The sequence below is a fragment of the Miniopterus natalensis genome, chromosome 9 (genome assembly GCF_054644295.1).
Source record: "Miniopterus natalensis isolate mMinNat1 chromosome 9, mMinNat1.hap1, whole genome shotgun sequence".
NCBI lineage: Eukaryota > Metazoa > Chordata > Mammalia > Chiroptera > Miniopteridae > Miniopterus > Miniopterus natalensis.
This window is the reverse complement of record NC_142089.1, coordinates 32,052,264-32,079,577: the sequence shown is the minus strand read 5'-3', so window position 1 is coordinate 32,079,577 and position 27,314 is coordinate 32,052,264. Positions and strand designations below refer to the sequence as shown.

The 27,314-nt window shown below is 37.0% G+C and overlaps 1 protein-coding gene across 2 annotated transcripts; it reads left to right on the top strand.

The window, feature by feature from the left end:
- The first annotated feature begins 206 nt into the window (after positions 1 to 206).
- TMEM59 (transmembrane protein 59) lies at positions 207 to 22,148 on the top strand. Of its 2 annotated transcripts, none has more exons than XM_016219817.2 (8): positions 207 to 436; positions 5,431 to 5,536; positions 7,066 to 7,160; positions 8,679 to 8,831; positions 10,984 to 11,065; positions 11,934 to 12,012; positions 15,930 to 16,038; positions 21,522 to 22,148. In XM_016219817.2, the coding sequence occupies exons 1-8, from the start codon at positions 248 to 250 to the stop codon at positions 21,675 to 21,677; spliced, it is 969 nt and encodes a 322-aa protein (XP_016075303.1). In that variant the 5' UTR covers positions 207 to 247; the 3' UTR covers positions 21,678 to 22,148. The 2 variants fall into 2 exon arrangements, with proteins under 2 accessions (XP_016075303.1, XP_016075302.1); XM_016219816.2 differs by having other exon boundaries at positions 11,931 to 12,012.
- Positions 22,149 to 27,314: the final 5,166 nt, after the last annotated feature.

The window sequence follows — 27,314 nt, the reverse complement described above, 5'->3', positions numbered from 1 at the left end:
GGTCGCTGTAGTACTCGCGAGGGTTGGCTCCGCTTCTTCTCTCCAATCTAGAAGTTCGTAGACCCACAGCTGGGGCGGAGGCGGCAGTTTCGCTCAGGCCTGGGCGGAACTGAGGGGGGTGGGGGCAGCAGAGACGGAAGCTGCAGCTGCGGCCCGTGGGGCGGGGACCGGGCTGGCCCCGGAAGGAGGAGGAAATCCTGAAAAGAAAACAGCAACAAGCGGAGCTGCTGTGACAGAAGGAAACAAAATGGCGGTGCCGAAAGGGAGCCTCTGGGTCAGGGCCCAGCTGGGGCTCCCGCCGCTGCTGCTGCTGACCGTGGCCCTGGCCGGAGGCTCCGGGACCGCTTCGGCTGAAGCGTTTGACTCGGTCTTGGGTGATACTGCGTCTTGCCACCGGGCCTGTCAATTGACCTACCCCTTGCACACCTACCCCAAGGTAGGGCCCGTCCAACCGGGCTACAACCCTTCCCTCGTCGCTCGTCTTTCCGCCTCCCCGCCCCTCTGTCGGCTGTGGGAACCTGGCCGTTGAATCCTCCATTCAACCGCTGCCTCCCACCAGGGTCGCTCCTATTTTCCTCCCTAATCCTACCCGCTCCCGCTGTAATTGTCGGAAGTTTGTGCTGCACCTGCCCTGTGATGGGCTGGGGGAATCAAAGATGAGAACGCTACGACCCCCTTCCCCTGGGAGCTTGCGGTGCGCTCTAAGCTGGAAGAGGATGCTGATTATTAATGCGGGTCCTCAGCTTCAGGGAGCGTAAGGAACGGCGGGAGCGGGGGACAGGAGCAGATACGCAAGCCCAGAAAGGGTTACTTCATAAACCGCGTTTACTGGGCACCTCTCTGGGCCTGGAGCTCACAGTCTGCCTGGAGTAGACAATCCCACTATGGTATGAAATGTATTAAGTCAGCCGGAGTTGTGAGACTCACAGGAAGGGCTTTCCGCCTGTGTTGAATTACTGTGTATAAGGCACCGCCACTAGGGACTGGGATGGCTTAGAAAAGAAGCTGTTGATGTATCTGCATTGAAAGAATTTACCATTCAGTGCAGAAGACAGGATCCGTGGAGCGAGTACAGAAATGATACCGCCCCTCAGGGGAGGGCGGCTCACAGCTTACGGAGGGGAGTGACCCTACCTGCGCTCCGTGCCCCCGCGCAGGTGCTGCCTTTCCTTTCATTCCATTCTGCTTCTGAAGGGTTTTTTTCAGCTTCTTGAGAACTCTGTTTACTCAACATTCTAGATTGCGTGGTGACTCTCCCACCCTTTCCCATATATAATTTGGGCATATGCCTTCCTCACCCCACTGCCTTTATTTACAAGAGCTTCTGCTGACGTTGCTGGTCTTTTTCGCCTTGTGTTTCCTTCATATCTCTGCTGTTTGTTCAACCGTGTGGCTAGCCCGTTTTGCTCTCTCAAATTACAAAGTGACCACGAGGACAGATCCAGTGAAGTTAGGATGTTCCTTATTGCAAGTGTTTTCAGGTCTTTGAAATGAAAAGTACTAAATACTATCACTTTCCATATGTCTGTTTACATTTTACATTGCATGAGGATTATCAGTTTTCAAGAGAAAATGTGGGAGAGGGTGTTATCCTAAAATTTTCAGTCAGTGACTAATATAGCAAGAGAGAGAAATAAGAAATTCTGACTTCCAGACTTAATCAATGTATACTGCCCCTAAAGACATTATTTTCTTCTCTTTTTATAAATTTCTCATCTTAAGAGGATTGTATGGGGAAACTCATTAATATTTATTTGACATGGTTTGACGTGGAGACTTATTTTGTATCTTTGTTTGGTTTTGGATTTTATTTTTGAGATTTTCCTAGCAAATTTGTAGTAGGAACCAGAATCCTGGGAGAATAATTAAGTAATTCAAAAAGATAAACATTTCTGGAACTTTTAGGTACTTTTATAATATCCACTGCTTCCTAAACATCTGTATGATGTCTAAGCTATTTTCACTTATTCTTTAAAGTTGTTCTCACCAGGAACTCTAAATCATCTGGCTCCCTGTAAATCCTGGACTTTAACTGTTTATCCTCTGTTAGCTAGTATGATGAGAGATTTATACCCATTATCCCTTATTCTCACAACCACCCTGCAAAGTTGGGTTTTACAATTCAGGAAATTGAAGCTCTGAAAGGTTAAGTGACTTGTCCAAGGTCACATGGCCAGGAACTAGTGGAGCAGTTGGAATTCATCCTAAAATTGGCTACATTGTTCTGCCTTCTATTAATAAAGTTGTTTTAAAAATAATTGATTTACTTATTTCACTGATTTCTGTTGGCCTTCCTCCCAATTATTGTACTTTGCAGTACAGGAAAAAGCAGGGTGTTATAAGAAATGAATTTAGATGAGTATAAAGCTCACATAGCCTCTCTTGGTCTGGTATTTGTAACTGGCAGATAGAAATCTTATTTTAATGACTTTCAGAATTATTTCTTGTGCCCAGCCGGGCGTGGTTCAGCGGTTGAGCATCGACCTAGGATCCAGGTGATCAGGGTTTGATTCCCGACCAGGGCACATGCCCGGGTTGCAGGCTGAGCCAATCAATGACTCTCTCATCATTGATGTTTCTATCTCTCTCTCCCTCTCCTTTCCTCTCTCTGAAATCAATAAAGATATATTAAAAAAAAAGAAAAAAAAAGAATTATTTCTTGTAAGGAAGTAGAATACCTTAAGTGTTTGTAAGTAATTGTTTTTAACTTATTATATTTTACCCTTTAACTTTCCTTAAAAGTGCAATTGCATAATTTGCCTGGGTCTAAATACAAGAGACATAAGTTTATGTTAATAACATAAACTTGACTATGACTTGATATATGACTAGATCCTGGTCATATATCTTACAAAGTGTGAGCTCCGGAACCATACAAACCCGGGTTCCATCCACAGCTCCACTTTTACTATCTGTGTGTCCTTGCTGATCACTTAACTTCTCCTGACTTTGTTTTGTCAGCTGTAGAAAAAAACCTTCATACCCTGCAGAGCTAGTGTGAGGATTAAAGGTAATAATATATGTGGCATTCTCAGCACAGTTCCTAACATATGTCAATAGTTCTATTACATGTCATGAAACCAGTTTGGTACATACAGTACTAGTAGTGCTGAATAATGAGAGAATAGTTAGCAACTTAGCTTAGGATAGGAAAATGCATATAAAATCTATAAATAGTATTAGCGAGATTCATTATAATTACTTATATTTAGCTGGTAATTGTGTTTGGTGGGGAGCCCCATTTCCTTGTGCTCTAAATCAGAGGAGATATCTTTTATAAAAGCTTTCCAGTCATTTGTGATATCTGGAGCATGAATGATTTACTTGGAGTAATAATATTACCTAGAATATGAAACATACACTTGGAATAAGGATGTGATTCTTCATAACTACCCACTGAGTGCCTACTCTATGCCAAGTATTGTATCAGATGTTAAGTGTTAGTATGGTGCCTGGCACATTGTGAGTGCTCATTAAGTATGTTATTAATGTTATATCTATTTATTAGATAGTATAGAACAATATTAATATTATAATTGATTATAATCAATTATATTCAATATTGTGAATAAAAAATATATAATCCTCATATTCAAAATTGACATAAGTTATTGTCTCTGTTTTATAACTAAGGAAACTGAAGCCGAGAGAGATTAAGTTACTTGCCCAAGGTTGTACAAAATAAGTGGTGACACTGAGGTTCAAATCTAGACTCTTTTCACCATGCCATACATATTTTGAAAATGGTACTGGGACCCGGTGGGAGTGCCTCAGTTGGTTGAGTGCACCAAAAGGTTGCTGGTTTGATTACTGGTAAGGGCACATACTTGGGTTGTGGGTTCAGTCCCCCATTGGGGCACTTATGGAAGGCAATCGATCGATGTTTCACTCTCACATCAATGTTTTTCTCTCTCCCTCCTTCCCTTTCTCTCTCTTTCTCCCCCTTCCTCTCTCTATGCATGGTATGTCCTCCAGTGAGGATTTTTTAAAAAATGGTTCTGGAGGGCTTATTGGGTTGGTTTAACAGAAGAAAACATATCTGAAAATGAAATGGCATTCAGTAAAGCTCATACTAATGAGCTCATGCTTCCTCTGTGCAATATAAGGAAATATGTGGTGCTCCAAAGACATGAGAATTCTTTCATTGTTGTACAAAGTCTGCAAAAGCTACTCAGGTATGAAATTTATTTTAATTGCTAAAATTCTTTTAATTTCACTTTAACAATAAATGCAACTAGGACTGAGGTTCCAAAAATATGCTGCCTTCAAAGCTGTATAATAAAGCTTGCTTAATATTAAACTGCAGCCATCTCTTCCTAATGGATTGCTGCTGCTACATAAATTTTACTAATCCTCTGCTGTAAAGAAATGCATACCTTTGTATTCCATTGGTTGCTAACTGGTACATGCACATGCTGTTTCCTTCCATACTAGGTGCCTGCCAGTTTGTATACAGTGGATCACATAGTAAGTAGAGGGGGCTCCCCTACATATACTGGTTTGTTTCAAATACTATATGAATTTTATTGAAGGAAAGCCTGTTGAAGACATTGTCATTAGTCTTACTATATAGGTCACATTTTGCAGTAATGAAGAATATATCCTATCGGGCTCACACACATATGCAATGATGCCTATGACTGTTGTTTTGTATCTCAAAACTCTATTATTAACTCTATGCTTAACACTATTACCATTTATTGAGCACCTGCTATATTCGGGCACTGTGCTAGGAATAGCTATCTCCAGCATTTTTGAGGGGATTGTAGATAATTTATTGCTATTATCTCCTTTTATGATGAGAAAAACTGAGATTTAGGTAAAGTAACTTGTGCTGGGTCACTGACCTAAAAGGTTTCCATCCAGGTCTGGCTAATTCCATTGGACTTTCCCATATGGCACACTGTTGCTCTTGTTTGTGTTTTTAGTAAATAAACCAAGTTTTAAAAATCCTTTAATGTAAGTATTTTTATAGATGTACACCTCACTTTCTGGGGGCCTTTATAGCACTATTTACCATATGAAGCTAATCATGATACTTTTCCTGATAAGCTCGATGATTTGTATATTCATGTGGCAGAAGTATGCTATTGGTCCTAAGGTACTTGCTTACGCATTTCTATTTTTGCTAAAGTTCTGATTATGTCATTGTTATTTTTATTTTCAATTTTTCCCCCACGAAATATGGAAAAAGTGATTTTACTCACTAGTCTTCTTTCTTTGATAATCACTTTATGAACAAGAAACTAAACCTCTTCATATGGCAAAGGTGTTGGGTATTACCTGACTCCTATAATTTTTCTTTCAGTTATAAAATTTTTTATTGGACAGTTTATAATAAATCCTACTAACTTTGCTTTCTTTTGACCTTGTTCTCCCTGAGGGAAATATACTATTTTTGGTAATCCTCCCTGTTCTTGAATTCCCTAGGAAGAGGAGTTGTACGCATGTCAGAGAGGTTGCAGGCTGTTTTCAATTTGTCAGTTTGTGGATGACGGAATTGATTTAAATCGGACCAAGTTGGAATGCGAATCTGGTAAGATGCTATGTTAATGACATCAGCAGTATATAATATTGTTATTTTCTCTGGGTTGTGTTATACTTTTAATGTATTTTCCTCAGAAAATGACAAGCATAATGTTTAGTCATCCAGCATATTTTAATTATTATGAAGTTAGAGTTTTAGTAGCTGCTGCTAGAAATTTTATGGTCTTTAAATTTAATCTAATTGTTGAGACAGTGTTTATTTTGTACTGTGGATAGGACACCTTTGTTTAAGCAAGTGTTTGGTTTAGACAAATACAGTAGTAATTAGCCTTCTCATCATTCATCACTACCTTTTCAAGAGATAGTATAATTTTCCTAAGCCTTTCAGTCACTGGCTAGTTGGCTTAGCTCCAAGTTTTTCTTTTACTGAATCAGGCCTTTGACTCAGTATTTAATAGTGTATTCTTATGTGGGTCATGCCAATAAAAGAAGTAACCAGAGTCTTTGTCATCGTTTAAACCACTATTCTTATCTTTTGCTGAAAGAGATGTGTTTAATAAAAGAAACCTGTAATCAGGATAAAATTAACATTTAACTTTTTAAAGAACTATAATGGAATTTTCTCTATTCATTACATTACACTGTTTATTCAGTGTAGCAGGTGGTGTCTTACTTCCTGTCACTATGCCATGACTAACATTCAGCCTCTGTGATATCATAACCTTATTTTTTTATGGCTCAGTCTCCTAACTGGCTGTTGTTATAGATGTGCGTAATGCTGTTCAGTTTATTATCTAGCATCTTTGAGAAGTATATTACAAATACATGGCTGGGTTAGAAAAAAGATAAGATTGTTATAGTGGTGAAGTGTTCTATCACAAGAAAGAAATGTCTCTGGTGAACTAAAAGAAGAGATTATATCTGGTAGAGACCCATTTCAACTTGAGAATCCTGCTGCAGAACATTTTCTAAGTTCCATTTTCTTAGAATTTAGAGTGCTAGACTAATTGCTTTGTTCTATGTTTCCTTGTAATGTGAATACTCTTGCTTCTCAACTAAGTGATCCAGTTCTGAACAGTATTATCATATATTTGTGTAAATCACTAAAATGCATTATTTTGTTCAACCTCATGAAATAGGTGGTTGTATTTCCATTTTAGACATATGGAATTCAATAGTCAGAGACGTTAAACAGTCAGCCCAGGTCACATATACAGCCAACAAATGATGGAGCCAAAACTTGAGGTTTCATGTTGAATGAAGTTGTCTGTTCAATGTTTTTTCCACTGTACAAACCTTAGCTATGAGGCTCCCCTCTTATGATTGTCATCATATAGCCAGAGCCTGAGCATGTAATTAATAGATTTATACCTGAAACATTTGATGTGTGGGAGATAAAAGATAGGGGTTTTATTAAAGTAATACATTTGCTACCATTACCAAACTTGGAAATTCATATTGATGAAATTTTTTTTAGTATAATAAATTTCTTCATAAAATGCCAAATCCCTTTTCTATCTTTCCCCCTTTTCTTTCTCTCTTTCTCTCTCTTATAATCTGACTGCTTTTCTCTTACAGCATGTACAGAAGCATATTCCCAATCTGATGAGCAGTATGCTTGCCATCTTGGTTGCCAGAGTCAGCTGCCATTTGCTGAATTGCGACAAGAACAAGTACGAGATCAAAACCACCTTTCAAAATTGCCTGCTTAGATTGTACTCACTTGTATTGAAGTATTTATCACCCACTTGATCCTATTTTCGTGTTATATTTTAAATTAGTTTCCAGCAAACAGATTATATGTTTGCACATAGAAAAATCAATTATATTTATGTATAATGCTTTACTGTTAAAAATATGTTCACATACATAATCTCATTTTTTTCTCTCATGGTCTAGTGAAGATATTATCCTCCTTTTACATATGAGAAAACTGAGGCTCAGGGAAATTGATAGTTCTCTGTCCTTTTTTTCTCATCCCAGCTGCAGTTACCTTTACTCAGACCATCATCATTTCTCATCTGCATTACTAAATTAACTTCCAAACTATTTTCCCACTTTAACCTCCTCTAGTTTATCTTTTAGTCTGTGTCCAGATATTTATTTTCCAAGTGGAAATCTCATGTCATACTCCTGTCTTATGTATTTCAGTTGCTCCTCATTACATACAGGTTTAAATCCAAACCACTTATCACAACCTGGCTCCTGATTACCTCTCCTATGTCATTGGTTGTAATTTCCCACCCCTCATACTCTGAACTCCATATATAGTGGGAAAATTTTCTTAATTTGATTAACTTTTGCATAGAAAATACAGCCACATGATACAAAACTGAAAAAGTAAAAAGAGTAAATAGTGAAAAATCTCCTACCCCTGTATCTATTTCCTCCATTAAAGTAGCCAGAGTTACTAATACAGATATGTTTAATGTTTATACAAGGATACACGCATTCTTTTATTTTTTTAATTAAAGTATACATAATGAATGTCTACTCTTTTTTCACTACATAATATTGCATTGTATGGATGTATCATTTATTTAAGTATTCCCTTATTTGTGGACATGCAGGTTTCTAATCTTTCATTTAAAAATGATACTGCATATTTTGTACATTAATGAGTCAGAATTGGAAGGTAGATGTCAGTTAGTATTAAATCTTATCAGTAGCTTACTATATATATATTCAGCCCATAAATACTTCTCTCACCCTGCCCTGTTATCAGACGTCTCACATTTTATGCATACATTCTTTTGATTGATTTTTTTTTTCCTTCCTCTTTACCATTGATGTTCATTGTGGTGTGATTTATTTTACTTGAAAGCATTAAAGATGAGAATGGTGTGATTTATCCCTTTCCCTTTTACCTATTGAGGCCTTGCTAGGTCTTATTTAATCAAGTCTTAAGATTCTCCATATTTTTGGGTCTGATTCAAAAGCCTTTTATTCTGATATATGTGACAGGTAGCTTACAAATGTGTTTGGTGGAAATTAAAGGGATTTTCAGCTTTACCGTAGTCAGTTTTCATAGATGACTAACAGTTTACTTGAATACTAATTGTTATATTAGATTCACTTAATTCTTTATACCCTGTCCTAATAAGAATTTGCAGAATCTTGATTATGTTGCTCTCTTGAATATACATATATAAATAATAATATATTTGTCATGACTTAATTTTTTTTTAAAGCTCATGTCCCTGATGCCAAAAATGCATCTACTCTTCCCTCTAACTCTGGTAAGGTCATTCTGGAGTGATGTGATGGACTCTGCACAGAGCTTCATAACCTCTTCATGGACTTTCTATCTGCAAGCTGATGATGGAAAATTAGTTATATTCCAGGTGACAGCTGTGCTTCATATATTCATCTAAATACCAGCAACAGTAAATGTGTATGTCTTGAATGAACGTGTTGGCATAGAGCCAGTCACTTACAAATATTATCATCAAATAATACTTATTTAGCCTAACAAAAACATTGGGCGTGACGACACAATGTGACTTACTCTTCCGTCTGCCCGTTGGAAGCCTATCAGTCCTTATCTAACAAGAACTCTGAATCTTCTAAATTTTATAGTGGTTAAATTGACTAAATGAAACCTCTAGATATGGGAAATAAGAATAAGTAAAATACTTTGAATATAAATAGTGGCATATATTTATATTACATATGGACATTAGAGAAAAGCAATATGATGTAATTTTTAGTTTTTAGTGCTTTTTCTTATAATTTTTTTTTTTTTTAAATATATCTTTATTGATTTCAGAGGGAGGAAAGGAGAGGGAGAGAGAGAGATAGAAACATCAATGATGAGAGAGTCATTGATCGAGCCCACAACCTGGGCATGTGCCCTGACCAGGAATCAAACCCCGATCGCCTGGATCCTAGGTCGACGCTCAACCACTGAGCCATGCCCTGCCGGGCCTCTTATAATTCTTATAAGAGAGCTTGTTGAGGAAGCATATTGCCTCCTAGAGAAGTAACTTTTCTCCTACTTCATTGCAATGTGATAATAATAGTAGCTGTTTTTTTAAGTTCTTATGTACTAGGGATTTACGTATTTTATCTCAAATCTTCAGAAAACTTCATGAGGTTGTATTTTCCCTATTTTATTGATGAGGGAACTGAGACGCTAACTTGTTTAAGGTCACCCTGCCAGTGAGTAACAAAAATAGGCTTCAGACTCAGATCACTTTTGCTCCAAGGCTCATATACCCCTACTATACTATCTTCCTTTTAATTCCATAGCTAAATTCCTTAAATTTAAATTTTTTTAATCTGCACCCAAGGCTATGTTTTTATTTTTATTTTTTAGTCCTCACCTGAGGATATGATTTTATTGATTTTTTTTTTTTAAACATATCTTTATTAATTTCAGAGAGGAAAGGAGGGGGAGAGAGAGAGAGAGAAACATCAATGATGAGAGGTCATTGATCGGCTGCCTAGTGCACAACCCGGGCATGTGCCCTGACCAGCAGTCGAACCCCGATCTCCTGGATCCTAGGTCGACGCTCAACCGCTGAGCCCCGCCCCGCCGGGCATGATTTTTTTTTTTTTTTGAGAGAGAGAAACATTGATCAGTGGCCTCCTGTATGTGCCTCAACCAGGGTTGAAACCTGCAACCTTTTGGTGTACAGGATGATGCTTCAACCAACTGAGCCACCTGCCAGGGCAAATTCCTTAAATTTATCAGCCCTGTTGTGATACTGTCTTTCTCTCAGGTGGTAATTAAAATAAACCTTTAATTATTATTGCTGAGTGGCTTACTATAGGGCTGGTTATGTGGTTTTTAGCACTATCCTGAGCCTTTACTTATGAAAGTAAAACATAAGGAATTTTCTCTTTTAAATTCATGAATAAGTTCTGTGTCCTAAAGCTACTTATGTTAAAGCATAAGTTGACTCTTAGAGTGGAGTCCTCATTCATTCCTGATTAGATGGGAGATTAGCCCTGTTTCCCTCTTTGTGTCAATTAGAGTATAACTAGGATGGAGAAGCCCACACTCCAGAGAGTCAGTGCTATATGTAAAGTATGGATGGAGTGTTTAGCTGTAATTTATGAATTACTCACACTTAGGGAAGAATGGAATATTTCAATTGAGAAAAAATTAGAGATAATAAGCGTTGAGTCAAAAATGTTGGCAGTCTGCTAAATTATTCCCGATCAACTAGAGTTAGAACTCATTTTTGCAGGGTTTGATATTTAATGCAGTATGCTATAATTTGTCCTTTTTTCTTTTTCTTTTTTTAAATGTTTTCAGGAAGTTAAACTAAATACTTGATGATGACAGAAATCTGTCTGTTTGCAAGGCACTGGATCTGATGTTTAGGAAGTGCAATTAAAATACATTGTGGTTAATGTTTTATTTTTTATGCCATACTTCTGTTACTCTTTCTCAATTTGAATGTTTATAGAGATGATGTGTTACAGAACTTGATACTGAGAAAGGCTTAAGGAGTACAAATGACTTAATTGCTTTCATTATAATTTTAGTCTAAGCCAGAAATCCAGTATGCACCACAGTTGGAGCAGGAGCCTACAAATTTGAAAGACTCATCTCTAAGCAAAATGTCCTGTAAGTTTTATTTTAAGCAGCTTGGGGATAAAAACATTAGCAGTCAAATCTGGTTGTGGTAGAGTTGGTTGTGCAATTGTTTTTACACTAATGGAAGATGAACAAATAATTTCTAAAACAGTGGTTCTCAAACTTTAATGTCCATTAGGATCTGGAGAGCTTGTTAAAACAGATTTCTGAGTCCCACTTAAAAGTTTCCAGTTTACTGGATCTGGGACAGGACCTGAGAATTTGCATTTCTAACAAGTTCTCAGATTCTGTTGATGCTGCTGGTCTGGGACCACACTTTGAAAACCACTATTCTAAAATTTTAGTTTGTATTGAAGGATGTTGTGTATCAACTGATGAAATATTCTGATACATCCCAGTAAACTAACCAAATAGTGAAACTACCCTAAAAGTATGAGTTCCTATTCTATTTTTATTTCCATACTAGAAGTGAATTTTAACTCATGGGAATATAAAACATCAAGCTAAAGCTGAGCTTACCTTTTAAAATGTAAGCTCATGCCTTATTTTAGATATTGATATAATTAGCTTTCTAATTATTTTGCTGGGTGAATAATGACAGCACATAAGGCCATCTCTAACGTTACTTTAGAATAAACCAAATTATATTATTCAAGCCCACATGTAATTAAACTGAAAGCTTTAATGTCAGTGAAATAAAATAGGAAATCCTTAATGTAGTAGAATATCCTTTTGGTTTTTGATGTGCCACAGGAACTTGCAATTATTATTATATGTATCACATTTTACTTATAAAAACAACTGGATGTCTGTAAAGTGTATAGATCTAGAAGTAGTCATTTGAGACTATCTTTTGGAGTACAGGATATCATAAATATGTACCTTGTTATTTCAGCAGATCTACAAATAAGTTCACAAGCACGCAAGAACTATCTTGAAGATGGAGAAAGTGATGGCTTTTTAAGATGCCTCTCTCTGTACGTATTCCTCTTTATTAATGGGTATAGGAGATAAAATATAGCTTATATCAGAGAGATACATTCCTTTTTATTTTAGAATTTTATTAGCTGCTCAAAAGTAAAAAAAAAATTACCTTTGCCTTACCAAACCTGTACTTTTGGATATTTTAGTTTATTCAAAAGATAGCATACAGCCCTGTCCAGCATGGCTCTGTTGGTGGGAACGTCATCCTGTGCACCAAAGGGTCTCAGGTTTGATTCCAGCACATGCCTAGGTTGTAAGTTTGGTCCGGTTGGGGCACATGCAGGAGGCAGCTGATCAGTGTTTCTCTCACATTGATGTTCCTCTTCCTCTCCCCTCTCCCTCTCCCCTCTCCCTCTTCTCTCTCTCTCTCTCTCTCTCCCTCTCCCTCTACCCCCCCCTTCCTTTCCCTCCTCCTCACTTCCTCTCTCTAATATCAGTGAACATATCCTAGGGTGAGGATTTAACAGTAAATGAAAGGTAATGTGCATACTAGCTTAATAAAACCCAAGCAGGTAGTTTCCTTTCACAGTACAAAATTTTATTGTTAGGATTCCTTGATTTATGTTAAGAAATGTGCTTCTCCAGCCATTTAAATTAAGTATATATTAGTGTTTTGAGGATCAGATTTTTGTTTTTAGCTGCATGACCACACATGAGGCTGGGGAGGTAGACAAGGCTATAGATTAAGGGCTTCACGTTCTGTACTAAGGAGTATCAACTCTATGCCAAGTATTCTTAAGGCTGGCTGGGAAAAGTGGCACACGGGGGAATGGGTACCTTACGTCTTCCTAGGAAGGAATGTCAAGCCTTCTAAGGGTGAAGAGGGTTTTATCAAAGTATGTGTGCTTGCACTCCTCCAAGGCATTATGATATGAGCCCCCACCCCCCAAAAAAAAACAGAAAAGGAGAAAGAAAATTGGTCTTAACACTTATTGGTAACTATTTACTCTGTGTCAGATACCAGGCTAAGCACTTGAGTGGAACAGCAAACAAGTGCTTGCCCTCACAGTCTTCACACTATTCCGTCTCAGGTGTAACACTACAGTAGTCCAAACTGCATGCTTCCTGTAATGTCTTGCAATAAAGATAGTTTCTTGACAGGTTGGTTTTTTTTATCAATGTCAGTAGGGTCATATCGGAAACTAGAAATTAGTGCTTTTTACTGAACACAGTCTTTAAAGACTGAGTGAGAAAATGAGGATTTAACTTTAAATTTTCCTTTTCTTTCATTTCTAAACCTGCTTTTGACATTGTGCAAAAAAGGACAGTTTGTCTTTCTCCAGTATTTAGGATTTTTGTTGCAATTTGATAGTTTTATGAAAGCTAAGTAATCACCCAATCTTAAGTTAAAATTTATTCTCACTACTTCACTACCTGGTATCTTATTGCTGATTTATTGCTATTTAACATTTTGTCATTATATTTTATGTTGTTTTTTAAATCTAACATTTTAAAACTATTTTTGTAAATGTTTAACTTAGGGAGCAACTAACTTTATAACTAGAGATTTAATCCTGTTAAGTTTCTGTGCACAAACATGAGTTATTATAATAGTATCCTACATTTTAATTTTTAAAAAATCTTTTTTAAATGCTTTCCCCCCTCAGTGATCTAATTTGACTCTTAGAACAGTGTATCCTGTGATAAGTAGATAAATCAGAAAGGTGAATCAGTTGCCCCTAATGTTATATATCTACTATGTTAAAATTCAAATCTAGGTTTGCTAATTCTAAGTCTTCTACTCATTCTATTCTGCCATAAATGTATGCTTTTTAAAGAGTCATGATTTTTCCATGATTTGCATATAAGATCACCTAACCGGTCAGTGGAATCTGGTCTTTTGACCCTTACTACATTGCTTCTTTTTATTATATCATGTAGTTATTATGAAGTTACCCTTGGCCTCCAGAATGGAAATTGAGGTCACACTCGTTTTTTCACTTGCCATTTCATTTTGGAGGGCCTCTTACGTGCCAGGCGCTGTGTTCGGGACTTGAGACCTAAGAAAAGATGTTCAGTCTCTGCCTTTATGGAGTTCTCAGGTGTGGTATGGCAGAGACAGACATGCAGATAGTGAACAACACAATAATGACTGCTGCATATTATACAAGCACACATACCTCTCATGTATAGAGGACAAGGAGTACTAAGTCTGTCAGAGGTTTCAGGCGGAGGATTTACAGAAATAGAAATGTCTTAAATGATGAGTGAAGATTGTTGCTAGTTGTAGCACATTTGTTTAAGAGATTTGACCAAACCAGGGAGGCAGGAGCTAGATAGGAGCAGGAAAGTAATCATTTTAATATCAGGAAGAGGTCTCTGTGAAGGGTAGAGGATCACATTGAAGACTTGGGTAAAACCAGGCAAAAAATTACGAGGTCTGAACTGGGGTAGTTGATGAGAACAGGAGATGACGGAGATAGTTGAGAATCTTGTAGGATTTTTTTGTTGTAGAGGTTGAAGAAATGGATTGACTATAAAATGAGTCCTACTTTTCTGGCCTAACTAGTTGTGACTGGACTCCAGATACCAAATATATCCTTACTTCATGGAAGCGAATTCCTTAGTACCAGGTTAGGGCTGGAATATGTAAATTATGTAATTTTTCATTACTCTCTTTCTACATTAGAATACTTAAAGAATCATACAGGAATTCCCTGCTTTTATATACAATGCATTTTCCAAAGTCTACCTCTTTTGCTAAGAGACAAGCAATGACTGCATGTTTTTTCCTTAGCATGTTCAAGTGTTGGCAAACCATCAAGTGACTGGTTTATGGTGGTAACTTCAGATCTTTTATTAGGCAGTGTTAGATGAGCACAGATGTGGAAATTGTACTACCTAGCCCAATTAAACTACCTAATTACATAGTTTTTCAGAATTAGACTCTTAAATATTTAAAAATAGCTTGACTAAGTCAATTATAGAAAAAGCTTTAGTTGCTGATTCTTGTAACTGGTTTTCTACATTAAGATATTTTAATGAGCCCAGCTGGTGTGGCTCAGTTGGTTGAGCATGTCCCATGAACCAGGAGGTCATGTTTAATTCCCAGTCAAGGGCACATTCAGGGTTTTTGGGCTCGATCCCCAGTAGAGGGCGTGCAGGAGGCAGCTGATCAATGTTTCTCTCTCATCGATGTTTCTCTCTCTCTCCCTCTTAATTCTTCTCTCTGAAATCAATAAAAACACATTTTAAAAATACATATTTTAATCATAAGAAACACATAACTACGTCTTTACCAAGATATGCTGTGACGGGTACAGAATGCCTCATGATAGATGGATGGATGTACTCTTGTAAATGGAGCTGTAAGTTATGGCAGATTCAGTATTTGAAATGTTCTAGAGAAGCTGGCTGCTCAAAGTCTGATGTGAACCCTTTATAAAACATGATCATTTTATAATTTACCTGGTCTATACCTTAACTCTGGGATACTGGGTTTTCTTAAAGCAAGTATCATTGTAATACCTTGCAGAATAGTATATATGACATTTTTATAGCAGTCTATAATTTATAGGACACTTTTATTTGCCTTATCTCAGTTAGTAATTTAAAATTACCCTTGACAGTAATTTGTTTTAATTTAATACATTCAACAAAAAGCCAGTATGCCTGATTATTTGAGTTATAAAAGTGATACAGTCATGTTACAAAAACTTGAGAACTGGAGGGAAGGGCTTAATACCACCCTAATATTACACCTATTATAATATTTCCTTCTATGAGTATGTTTTTAAAAATAGTTTTAAAGGTAGTAACCATAAAATTTTAATGATAATATTAAACTTAAATACATAAGGGTGATTGACTTCAATTATTAAGAATCTCCTATTTCTTATGAAATTTTAACATGACTAATTATTTATTTATTTATTTATTTATTTATTTATTTATTTATTTATTTTTTCAGTAACTCTGGGTGGATTTTAACCACAACTCTCGTCCTCTCGGTGATGGTATTGCTCTGGATTTGTTGTGCAACTGTTGCTACAGCTGTGGAGCAGTATGTTCCCTCTGAGGTAAATTTAATTCTAAATTTACTCAGGCCATTTGAAGACTGAGCCATGATTAGTCATTTTAAATGCCTATTTTTTAAATGAAAAAATCAAGACCTCTCTACCAATAGAATGAGAGAAGATTTGGTGGTTTCAGTCACACACCTGAGGGATGGCACACATGAAAATTACAGGTTTGCAGCACAAGAATCATTGTTCCAGTTTTCTGTAAAGCTAACTACCATAGTTACATATATGTTGGCTGGTTTAAATAAAGTGTTTCTCCCTCTCCCTGGTTCTTTGGGACCAAAAAGAACCTGTTGACATCAGTTTCTAAGGTGATACTTAAGAAAGAAGACTTGTAGAACCACTTACAGAGTAATTGCTGCTTTAGAAGCAGCAAGGCTAGAGTGTTTGATTTTGAGTTAATTTGTTCTGGTATCTAACCCTGAAAGAGATGGAAAACTGTTGTGACTCCCTTGGTAATTAAAATTTAACTGAGCTGGGCTGGTATAGCTCAGCAGTTGAGCATTTACCTATGATCCAGGAGATGGAGATTGGATTCCCAGTCAGGACACATGCCCAGGTTGCAGGCTCGATCCCCAGTAGGGAGCGTGCAGGAGGCAGCCGATCAATGACTTTCTCATCATTGATGTTCTCTCTCTCTCTCTCTTCCTCTCTCCGAAATCAATAAAGACATATTTTTAAAAAATAAAATAAAATTTAACTGACCCAATGAACATAACTTTTAAGGTAAAGTAGTTTTTTTTATTTTGGAAAAGTCTGTAATTTGATGATTGAATTTAGCTTTCAAGGAAAGAAAGTTATTTATATAACTAAATATGGGATAATGTCTGTTGATCTCAACTCCAAATAGAATAAACTTGTAGTTCTCTTGCGCCTCGAAAGTGCAACGGAAAAAGAATGAAAAGAAGAAAGGAGGGAAGTTAAGTAGAATCTAATAATTGGTATGTGCCTAGCATGGTGCTTGAGCAGTTTTACCTTAGTAGACTATAAAGATATGTTTTAATATAAGGTTTGTGCATCAGTAATTAAGATAATATTATATTTTATTTTTTAAGATGATATGTGATACAGGCAGCTAGAAATTGGGACAAGATAATGCTAATAACTAACATTTATATAGTTCTTTAAAATTTACAAAGTATTTTCATATATCTTACATGTCCAGCAGTATTCTACAGCAGGTTTTACAGTCCGTTTTATAGATGGATAAGCAGGCTTACAAAGTCCAGTTAACCTTCCTGGGATTGCACAGCAATGAAAGTATTGAAGCTGGAATTAGCTCTTATCTTTTGACTCACAATTCCTGTGTTTTTTCCTGTATACTATCTTTGCTATTGCTGATAAGGATTTTAAGTGGCACAAATAATAAATGTTTAAAATGTTAAGGATTCTGGTACCCAGGCCTACTGACTAATTTGAACGCTTTCTACTAGGCACTGCTTTAAGTGTTTTATATAAATTAGCTCATTTAGTCCTTTCACTAATTCTCGGAGATAGCTGATATTATTATCCCAATTTTCCAGATATGAAAACTGCAAGAGAGAGTATATAATTGCCCCAGTGTCACATACCAGTAAGTTGGTAGAACCAGAATTTGAACCCAGGTAGCCTGACTCCAGAGTTGCTTGTGTAATTCATATCAGGAGCTGATCTCCTGTGTGTGCCTTCTTACACTAGGAAGATGAATATCACTGGGAGCACATGGTTCATGTTTTTGAGCCAGGATGCGCAAACTCTCTCTTATCCAAATAGTTCTTAGATGGACATTTCATTGTTTTTCCTCTCTTACCTGTTTACTTGACTTATGGAAGTGATCTCTTCTGGTGGTGCTTAGACATATCAATGCCTCTCATTGTGGTTTTGGTTTCATCTTATAGATTTGGGAAACTTTCAGATGACTCTTGATCTTTCTTTTCCCTTTAGATGTTGCCTGTGTTGTGGTAAAATTTTTTTTGATTATATAGGCTTAATTCTGTGAGAAATTCTCTCATTCTTTGGGGAACAACTCACTTTTCCCACATATGCCCCCTAGGCTCCTGTGATCATAAAGTCTAAGGCATCAGCATCCATGTGGAGTCCTGTTGACACCTGTTACATATAAAACTATCTGACTTATGGATGTTACTTTCTTGCCGCTCTCTAGATCTCTTCTTCCTATCCTTAACAATTAAAATTATGGCTATAATCTCAAAGAGCCCAGACTTTTCTAAGGAGATATATTTTCTATAAAAATGTGTGGAAAGCAGCCATTTGGAATCACTCCTCTTGGGCTTTACTTTGTATGCGAAACCACACTTTAGCTAGATATTAATGTCGTTTTCAACCATATTTTTTATTATAAAAATACTGTATACTTAGTGTAGAAATTTGTAAAGTACATATAAAGAAGCAGAAAAAAAAATCATTCTATCTAGAACTATTGTTGTGTTGCCATTTGAGTGGATTTCTTTTTAATATAAATAATTTTAATGCATATTAAGGTTTTGTTTCTTGTTTAAAAATATTGCAGTATAAGTACTCCTTCCCTGGTGTTTTATTTGTTTACTGTAAAAATAACTGAGAACTTAGCAGAGAGTTATTCAGATTTTCTTTGCCAAAAGCCACCTATTTTTAAACTTTACTTTATTCACAAAGCTTTTTCATTGATTTTATTATTGGAATATAAGTTATTTCTGACCCTTCTCCATAGTAACATGAGATTCCATTTTAATTACACAAGTATAATTCATCTGTGAGCAGCTATTTAGATTGTGTTATGTTATTTACATATATGACCCTGTGTGTTTGTAGGAAATCATAAGCCTGCTGAGACTGTGTGTCTCTTAAGTATGGACCTGGTATCTTGGCATTTAAACAAGAAATATAAAAAGCTTCCTTTCAGTCACCACAAACAAAGCTTAAAATGGTGGTAATAAATGTCCGGAATGTGGTCTTAGAAACTTATGAGCAGCTTTATTTTTCTTATTTAGGAAAGCTCTGAGATAATTTATTTTTAGCCTGCTTTGCACATAGTTAAGTATTCATCATATGCCATTTGATCATAATGGCCAGAAAGAGCTGGCAAAGAATTTTACTTCTTTGGTTGATCTTAAAGCAGTGTCATTTTGAGTGACTTGATGTATAAAGATTTTTATCTTCTTTAATCCACATTTTTTTCCTCTATTTCACATTCATGCTGTCATTTTTGAAACTTAATGGGATTACATTTTCTCTTGTTGAGTTATCTATTTAAGATAATAAAGAGTTGGCATTCATACTGATCCTTGTCAGGCAGGTCAAACTTGACATAAGGACAGGGTTTAGCAGTATCGGACATTCCTTCCTAGAAACCAGGCAGCCTCAGAAATCTGCTACAGCAGCAGGTGTTGGTGTGCACTGCCTCATTGTTATCTTTGTGTGTGCTGCCTTTTTCCTTCTTGAGCACGAGCATGATCATTTGATTTCATGTATTCAGTTAAAGAGGGCTTTAGAAGACTCCTAATAACATTAAAGAAAACCACATACATTTATGGATAACTTGTTATGTGCTGGGCCCTGTTCAGGAAATTAAAGATACAATGAAAAATAAGATCAAGATAGAACAAAGTTTAAGGTTTCTAAGACTCAAGAAGTAGTGTGAAACATGTCTTAAACTATAATAAACATTATTTTCTTTGTCTTAAAAAAACACACACAAAAAAAACAAGAATCTTGCCATTTAGAAGTTTTAAGTCTCATAAAAGAGACAAGCAGTCAGAAAACAATGTAAGTGCCATAGCTTTTTAATCCAAATTCTGTTAAGAAACTGGGTTTTAGAAAAGATTTAAGCAACTTATCCAAGATTACATAACTGGTTAGTGGCAGAGCCAAGCCTAAAGCCCAAATATATATTTACTAATTAAAGTTATATATTTTTAACTTTTAGAAGTAATACATGTAATATAAATTAAATCTTTCTCTTCCTCACTTCTCAGATAAACTATAGCCAATAGTGTTTAAATTTTTTCTGAGTAGTTACCGTTTTTTAATTTTAACTTCTGTTTTTTTTTGTTTTATCAACTTTAGACTTTATCTAATGTCTTCCTACTAAAGAATGAGGAATTAGTTCCCTTATAACCACCTCCCGCCCCACCTCCATCTCTTCACTTTCTTCCATGTTGATGTTTGAACTCATTTAAACAGTTCTTGGTTGCTGTTTCAAGGTCTTTAAATGTTGCTAGGTAGAGTTGTGAAAGTTTTTCTTTCACAATGCCCCAGAGAAAATTATCACATTAATTCTGGGTTTTAAGGAGGCCACCCCATATCAGATCCAGGTCTAGTCCATCAACCACTGAATGTAGTATAAGGTACTAGGCCATCTTCTTGTTGCTGCAGGATAGTTGTTGCCTTGAAACAGTAGTCAGCAAATCAAATCTGAAACATATGAAACAAGGAAGCAACCATTACAATCACTTTTCAAATATTTTTATCATCCCCAAAAGAAATCTCATACTCATTAGTAGCCACTCCCCATTTCTTCCCAACCATACCACCACTACCGCTACCACCTGCCAGCCATAGACAACCATTACATGTTGTGACTAGCTTCTTTCACTTAGCATATTTTCAAGGTTCATCCATGTCGTAGTATGTATCAGTATTGATGGTTACTTAAAATCTTGAAAGTGCTCTTAATTCAACATATTTTAAATGCACCTTTCCAACTAAGTACTTCTATGTGGTTCTTGCTCTATCATCAGTCACTTGTCCTCTCAGTATGGTCAGCACTTCAGTGTTTAACTCATGATATAGTGATGTATTGCTGTAGGAGTTAACAACAAAATCTAACCATTTCTTAGTAAATATTTTCCACTTTGGCTTTCTGCCTTTAGGAAGTAGACCTACTTTCAAAAGATATTAACCATTACCATTCTATTTCAATGAGTTTTATGACATTTCCAGTGACTCTGTGCTTTCATTCTTTTGTTTTACTGTTGTCTTGGATATGATAATAATTTAAGGAGCTTTTATATGTTTGTGAAGACCTATCAGTGTTAAAATGTTTCATGTAAATTATTTGTTCTCACAGCTTTTAAAATAGCATGTTTTCCAAATGTATTAAGTTAAAATATTTAGTAGCAGAGAAAGTATTCCAAATCATTTGACAAGCTGGTCAGAGAGCTAAGATCTTAAAGGAATTGATCACTTAAAGAATCAAACATCCCAAATCAGTGCTCTTGGTATGACCACCCTATATTTAAACCTGAGCAATTTTTCTTGATACTCCATTGTTATGCTTCTAAATATTTTAAGTTGGGACATGTGGAAAAGTTTCTTTGGCCATCACTGGCAGCTGAATCACCTATCTGTAATACTTTGAGTGAAAGCATTCTTTATTCTTGAGGATGTTTATAGAATTTTGTTTTTTACAAAATGTCCATAGATTAAATTGTTAGTTGAAGACTTATTTAGTGAGGTTTCTAATTACCCAGATTCTAATGTGCATTGATTTTCTTTTGCAGAAACTGAGTATCTATGGTGACTTGGAATTTGTGAATGAACAAAAGCTAAACAGATATCCAGCTTCTTCTCTTGTGGTTGTTAGATCTCAAGCTGAAGATCATGAAGAAGCAGGGCCTCTGCCTGCAAAAGTGAATCTTGCTCATTCAGAAATTTAAGTGTTTGGTTTTTTTTAAAGAAAAGTGTAATAGCTATCTAAATATTCATTTCTCATAGAGCTTTTAAAATTGGTTTCATTGGATATAGGGCTTAAAAATCACTATAAAATGAAAATAAAGTTACCCAAATCTGTGAAGACTGTATTTGCTATAACGTGCTTGTACTTTTTATCTAGTAATTTAATAAGAGATGGATATTTGGGATTGTATTTTTATTTTAATATCTGTAGCTACTTTATTTACATTGTTTTTGTTTTTTTTAGCCACATTCTATGAGCTGATCATTGTTTTTCCCCACTTCTCACCATGATACCGTCAATCACTTTAGTTCATAAGCTGAATGCTCAGTAGGATATGATGCTTCTGCTCAGCAATGGCCCACAACCTGTAATTTGAAATTTAGCAGGAAATGCCCTTACACTACTTTTTCAGTTGTATTGAACTGAAATCATTAAAATTTTATTTGAATAATTATGTGCTGAAATTTGAGTTAATATATTCCTGATTTTCCAGTTCTTTCCTCTCACCCCTACCCAACCTGGACAAAAATTATGAAATGTTTCTACCTATTGCCATATAATGTGATGATCAGGAAACAAATTGAAACAAAAATGATGGAGTCAGAAGTGCATTTTATGTTATTTGCATAGGCTGTAGATTTTTGTTGAGTTAGTCTTTCCAAAGAACTATTTTTCTCTGTTAGAAAATGTATCAAGTATAAGTTTAAAGATATTTTCAGAAAAAGCTTTTCATTTTGACAGTAAGACTCCTGTGGTGCAAAATTAAGTACAGATTTCATTTGGCAAAGTTACTATTATCATTCTTTTACCTATAATAATACAGATTTTTTAAAAACAGTGATATCAGGTAACATAGATACCAGAATCTTAACATGATTTGGTGTTATTTTACCATGAAATATTAAATAACTTTGCACACCAATACTTTCCTTACACACAGGGGCATTGCTGGCAACTGAAATAGTGCTTTTTGACTAAAGAGTGGGTCACACACTTACCTTACAGCCTGGTCATCAGCTTTCTCTGAGTCAAAACCCATACAATTAACTAATTAAGACGTTGGTCACAAAATACAGGTTTCGGGTTTTAAAATAGTTTGTCTGGATTTGGAAGATAGAGGGTTAGAAGATAATGAGCACATCCAGATGCAAAAGAGAGGAGTAATTACTAAGGAGTTGTCAAGCAGTCGTCTTATTTTTTGTGAGAAAGCAGTAATAGAACATAGGGATTGGATTGGAGTACAGCTTTAAAAAAAAGCCTGGTTGTCTTATTTCCCACCCATGGTGCGTATTTAGTATCAGGTTCAGGTTTAACTGAAATACATCCAGTGAAGCAAGCTGAGGGGGAAATTCACAAAATGCTGCAGATTTATAGGAGTCAGCCTACTGTTAGGAAAGCCCTCCCTTAGAAAAACAGAACGATAAAAGGAATATCTAGATAAGAAGGAATAGCTGTATGACTGCCCTATATTTTCTCACCTACCCTTGGTTTTGTTTTTCTTTGCTTCCCGAATAAGGTTCTCCTGAGATCTCATTTGTTTTGAAAGTATTGATCCAAGTGCAAACTTTCCCCTTTTGTTTATGAGATAATTTCCTTTTTTTCCCTTTTTTTTTTTTTTTTTCCAGAGAGAGGAAGGGAAAAGGGAGAGAGAGACAGAAACATCAATGACAAGAGTCTTTGATAGGCTGTCTCCTGCATGCCGCCTGTTGGGGATCGAGCCTGCATCCAGGGCATGTGCCCTGACCGGAATCAAACTGCGATTTCCTGGATCCTAGCTTGATGCTCAACCACTGAGCCACGCTGGCCAGGCGAGATAATTTCTATCTGAAAACAACTCAATCATTCCTGGTGTTTAGTAGGCACTCAGATATTTGTGTCCTGCCCTCTTTTTATTTTAGCATGATTAAACCAGACTGACATTTCCAAAAAGAATTTTACTTTAAAAAAGAAAAGTTATCTTCCCCATTAAAAAATATATATATTGAGAAAAATGTTTGACTTGAAAATTCTAACAAAACAGCCTCTAGGCCCCTTCTCCTAAAGCCTAGGACTGATCTCTGGGACCTGGTCACAATCTGAGTGTTGCCAAGCAGACTCGGAAGGTTGTTCCATGTTGGGCTAAATTTTGAAGCTATAATGCTAGGTCAACCATCCTCAAATTCTAGGTTTGTCAACCCAGCCTCTCCCAACTGGGTGTGCTCTTGAGCGCCTCCCACCAGGTTTCCTATTCCTAAATGCGTCATGTTTATATTTGAATATCATCAGGATATGTTACCTTATTTATCTTCCTTTCCTTGACCACTTTTTCTAGACTGGGTGGGGAGGTATGTAGAGTAAAGGAGATAAAAGATTGAGATAGTGGAAAATGCAGTCTTCTGTGGAAAGCTAGATTATATAGTGTGGATTTTCCAACTTCTTGTGTTAATTCTGAAGCACAGTTTATATAACTTTCCTGAAATTTGTAATTGTAAAGTGGGCTTCATATATTACGCTATTAAGTATTCTCTTAGTGTTCTTAACCTTTTTTATGGGCCTTTTTGGCGATTTGGTGAAGCCTATTGACCTGCTTCTCAGAATACTGTTCTCAAATGCACAAACTAAATGTGAAGGATTGGAAAGGAAACTAATTATACTAAAATACAATTACTTCCCTGGCCAGTGTAGAGCAGTTGGTTGGGCGTCATCCTATGCACAAGACTGCCGGTTCCATCCCGGTCAGGGCACATGCCCAGGTTGCAGGCTTGATCCGCAGTAGGGGGCGTGCAGGAGGCAGCTGACAGATACTTAGCTTTCACATCAATGTTTCTCTCCCTCTCTTTTCCTTTCTCTCTAAAAATCAATAAAAAGCCTTCAAAAAATAAAATACAATTATTCAGATATTTTCAAAATTTTGTGATAGTTACATACGTGTTTTATTACTACATAAAGCAACAAGGTCTAGTGCTCATTCTAAAACAGCTGCAATTTCACATTATTATTTTGAAACGAATGCAACAACCACAATTTGATACCTAAATGTGATTTTTATTGGTGATAAAGTCACAGGTACTGCGAATACCACTCTCAATTGTTGCCTATGTTCCTAATTGAAGGAAATGCTATATTTCAGTTAGAAGTTAGTGAAAAAAAGGATTTGATTATTTTCCCGTCCAAGTTCACTGAACCCCTGGTTCAGAGGTTGCCTGATTTTACTTTGTCATTTTATGAGTAAAATACTTCAGTTTGTTCAATTCTAAATTATTTGGGCTTCTTTTACTACCTCTTGTGTGCTTTTTGTACTTGAATTGTTTTGCAACATTGGAGCAGCAATAATTGAAGGCTTGGGTGGAAAGAAATTAGCAACTGATTAGAAATGAGAAGTTTCAACAAAAGCTCTTGATAATGTTACCTCAAGATAGATCATCATGCATTCACTGGAACCCCACCTCTGTTAATTTCATAATGCTTAAGTCTATAAACTTCAATAAAATTCGGATCATCTGCATTAAACTATTATTTTAGTGCTATCTGTAAAAGTGTCTACTTAGATATTTCACGAGGGATTTTTTCCATTGAGTCCCATGACTTTTGCAAAGCCCTTTATGGCACTTCCCGCTTTCACCTTAAATGAGTCCTTGCAACACGACCCTAGGAGAGCAGGATGGGGTTTAATATCTGCATTTTGGAGTTGAGGAAGCAGAGTCTCTGCGAGGAGAGGTAGCTAGTCAGGGCTCCCAGAGTTGGGGAAAGCACAGGGGAGGAGTGATAAATGCTGAGGCAGGGACTGTGCCTCACCTCTAGCCTGGTCTGGAAGCAGATCTCCAGGTCCCTGGGTCAGTCTAATTGTGGTCTCCACTTAGCATTCTCCAGCTCAGAGTTGGGCCCTGAAGTTAGAAGCAGTCCCAGCCCTCAAGCAGATCTCTTTGTAATTGTAAACAAGCCAAGGCGCCCAGAAACAATATTGCACCTTCAAAGGATGCAAAAAAATGTTCCCATGTGTGCGGTCACTTCATCCTCACAACTCTGAGGTAAGTATTCTTATCCCCATTCTTCAGATGAGGAAACAGACTTAGGCTCTGATTGGCCACCTTAAATTAGATAGGTATTAATTTGGCAGAGTTGGGATGAAAACAGGTCTGACTCAAGCTGGGATTTGCTGATCTCATGTTCAGAGGGTCTCCTAGCTACGACCAGGCTAAGATGGAGTCCCACACCACAAGAAATTCGGGGAAAGGTAAATCCAGGGGAGCAGGGAGAGTCGAAGAAGGCTTCGTGAAGTGAGACTTTTACCTGGTGGGCAAGAAAGATTTAGAGAGAGGGAGCCAGCAAAAGTCACTAAGCAAGTAACAAGCTACAGACTGGGAGAGAGATGTATAACCAATGTGACAAATGATTCTAATTCAGCATAAAGAAATCCATAAACGAGTAAGAAAAAGACAAACCATCCATTTAAAAAAGTGGGAAAGATGTGAAAAAAACAATTCACCAGGTGGGAAATCCATATAACCAATATATTTTTAAAAGGGCAGCCTAGCAGCATGGGGTGGGGCAGGGCTTTTCAAATTGTGCATTAGAATCTCCTGGGGATCTTGTTAAGATGCAGGTTCTGGTTTGGTAGGTCTGGGGTGAGACCCACCTCTGACCAGCTCCCATATGATGCGGATGCTACTGGTCCGAGGACCACACTTTTGAGTGGTGAGGGCATGGATAGAGGAAAGGGTGTGAACCTTTCAGCCAGCCAGGTCTGTCTCCTGGTTCTGCCACTTTTCAAATGTAAACCTTGGGCAAGCAATTTAATGTATCTGTGCCTCAGTTCCCTCATCTGTAAAATGGAAACAATAATAGTCCCTATCTTCTGTGGTTGGGGAGACTAAATGAATTAATATAATAATAAAGTATGTAGAACAGCACATGGCAAAGGTAAGTGCTCAATAAATATTAGTGATTGGTCCTAGCAGGAGAAATCACTAGAGAAATGCAAACTAGCCACCCTGAGATGCCATTTCACACCTCCAGACTGGCAGATGTCAGAAAGCCTGACAATTTCAAGGCTGGGGAGACAAAGGCATCCGGCTGCAAGGGAGCTCACAACTCATGGAGTGGGTAGAAGGGGTTAGTCGGGTTAGCAACCTGTCCCCACCCCTTCCCCATCACAGGCACAATCTCAGGAAAAATTTAAATGCACATGGCCACTTTTAAAAAGAAAATAATTTAAAATTATATTTACTTTATAATTTTAGTGGAAAATGCATATTCTTTCAACCTAGATTACCTATTTAATTGAACAGAACATCAGTGAGAAAATGACCCCTGCTTTTTAGCCCCTGGAATATTAATTCTGGGTATTTCTGGCTGGATCTTCATGCCACTGGGGGCCTGAGATCCTCCAGTCTCATCACTGACATCGAGGAAAAATCATGTCCTGAAAAGCCCCTGGGTTCAAACCTGCACCCCCACCCGCACTGTGTGACTTGAGGGCCGTCTCTCTCCGCACCTCAGGCTGTCGGTTGGGGGTGAGGATTTCAGCGACCTCAGGGCCTGGCCATGGGCCTGCGAGATGGCAAGGCTGGGCAGGAGCGGGGCTCTCCCGCCTCTCCCTCCACCTGGGAGGCTGCCGGGGAAGGGACGGCCCACAGGG

Coding starts and splice junctions, on each gene's coding strand:
- TMEM59 (XM_016219816.2), top strand. CDS start 248: ATGGCGGTGCCGAAAGGGAGCCTCTGGGTCAGGGCCCAGCTGGGGCTC. Junction 5,537..7,065: donor CAAGTTGGAATGCGAATCTG/GTAAGATGCTAT, acceptor TTTCTCTTACAG/CATGTACAGAAGCATATTCC. Junction 8,832..10,983: donor GAAAATTAGTTATATTCCAG/GTGACAGCTGTG, acceptor TTATAATTTTAG/TCTAAGCCAGAAATCCAGTA.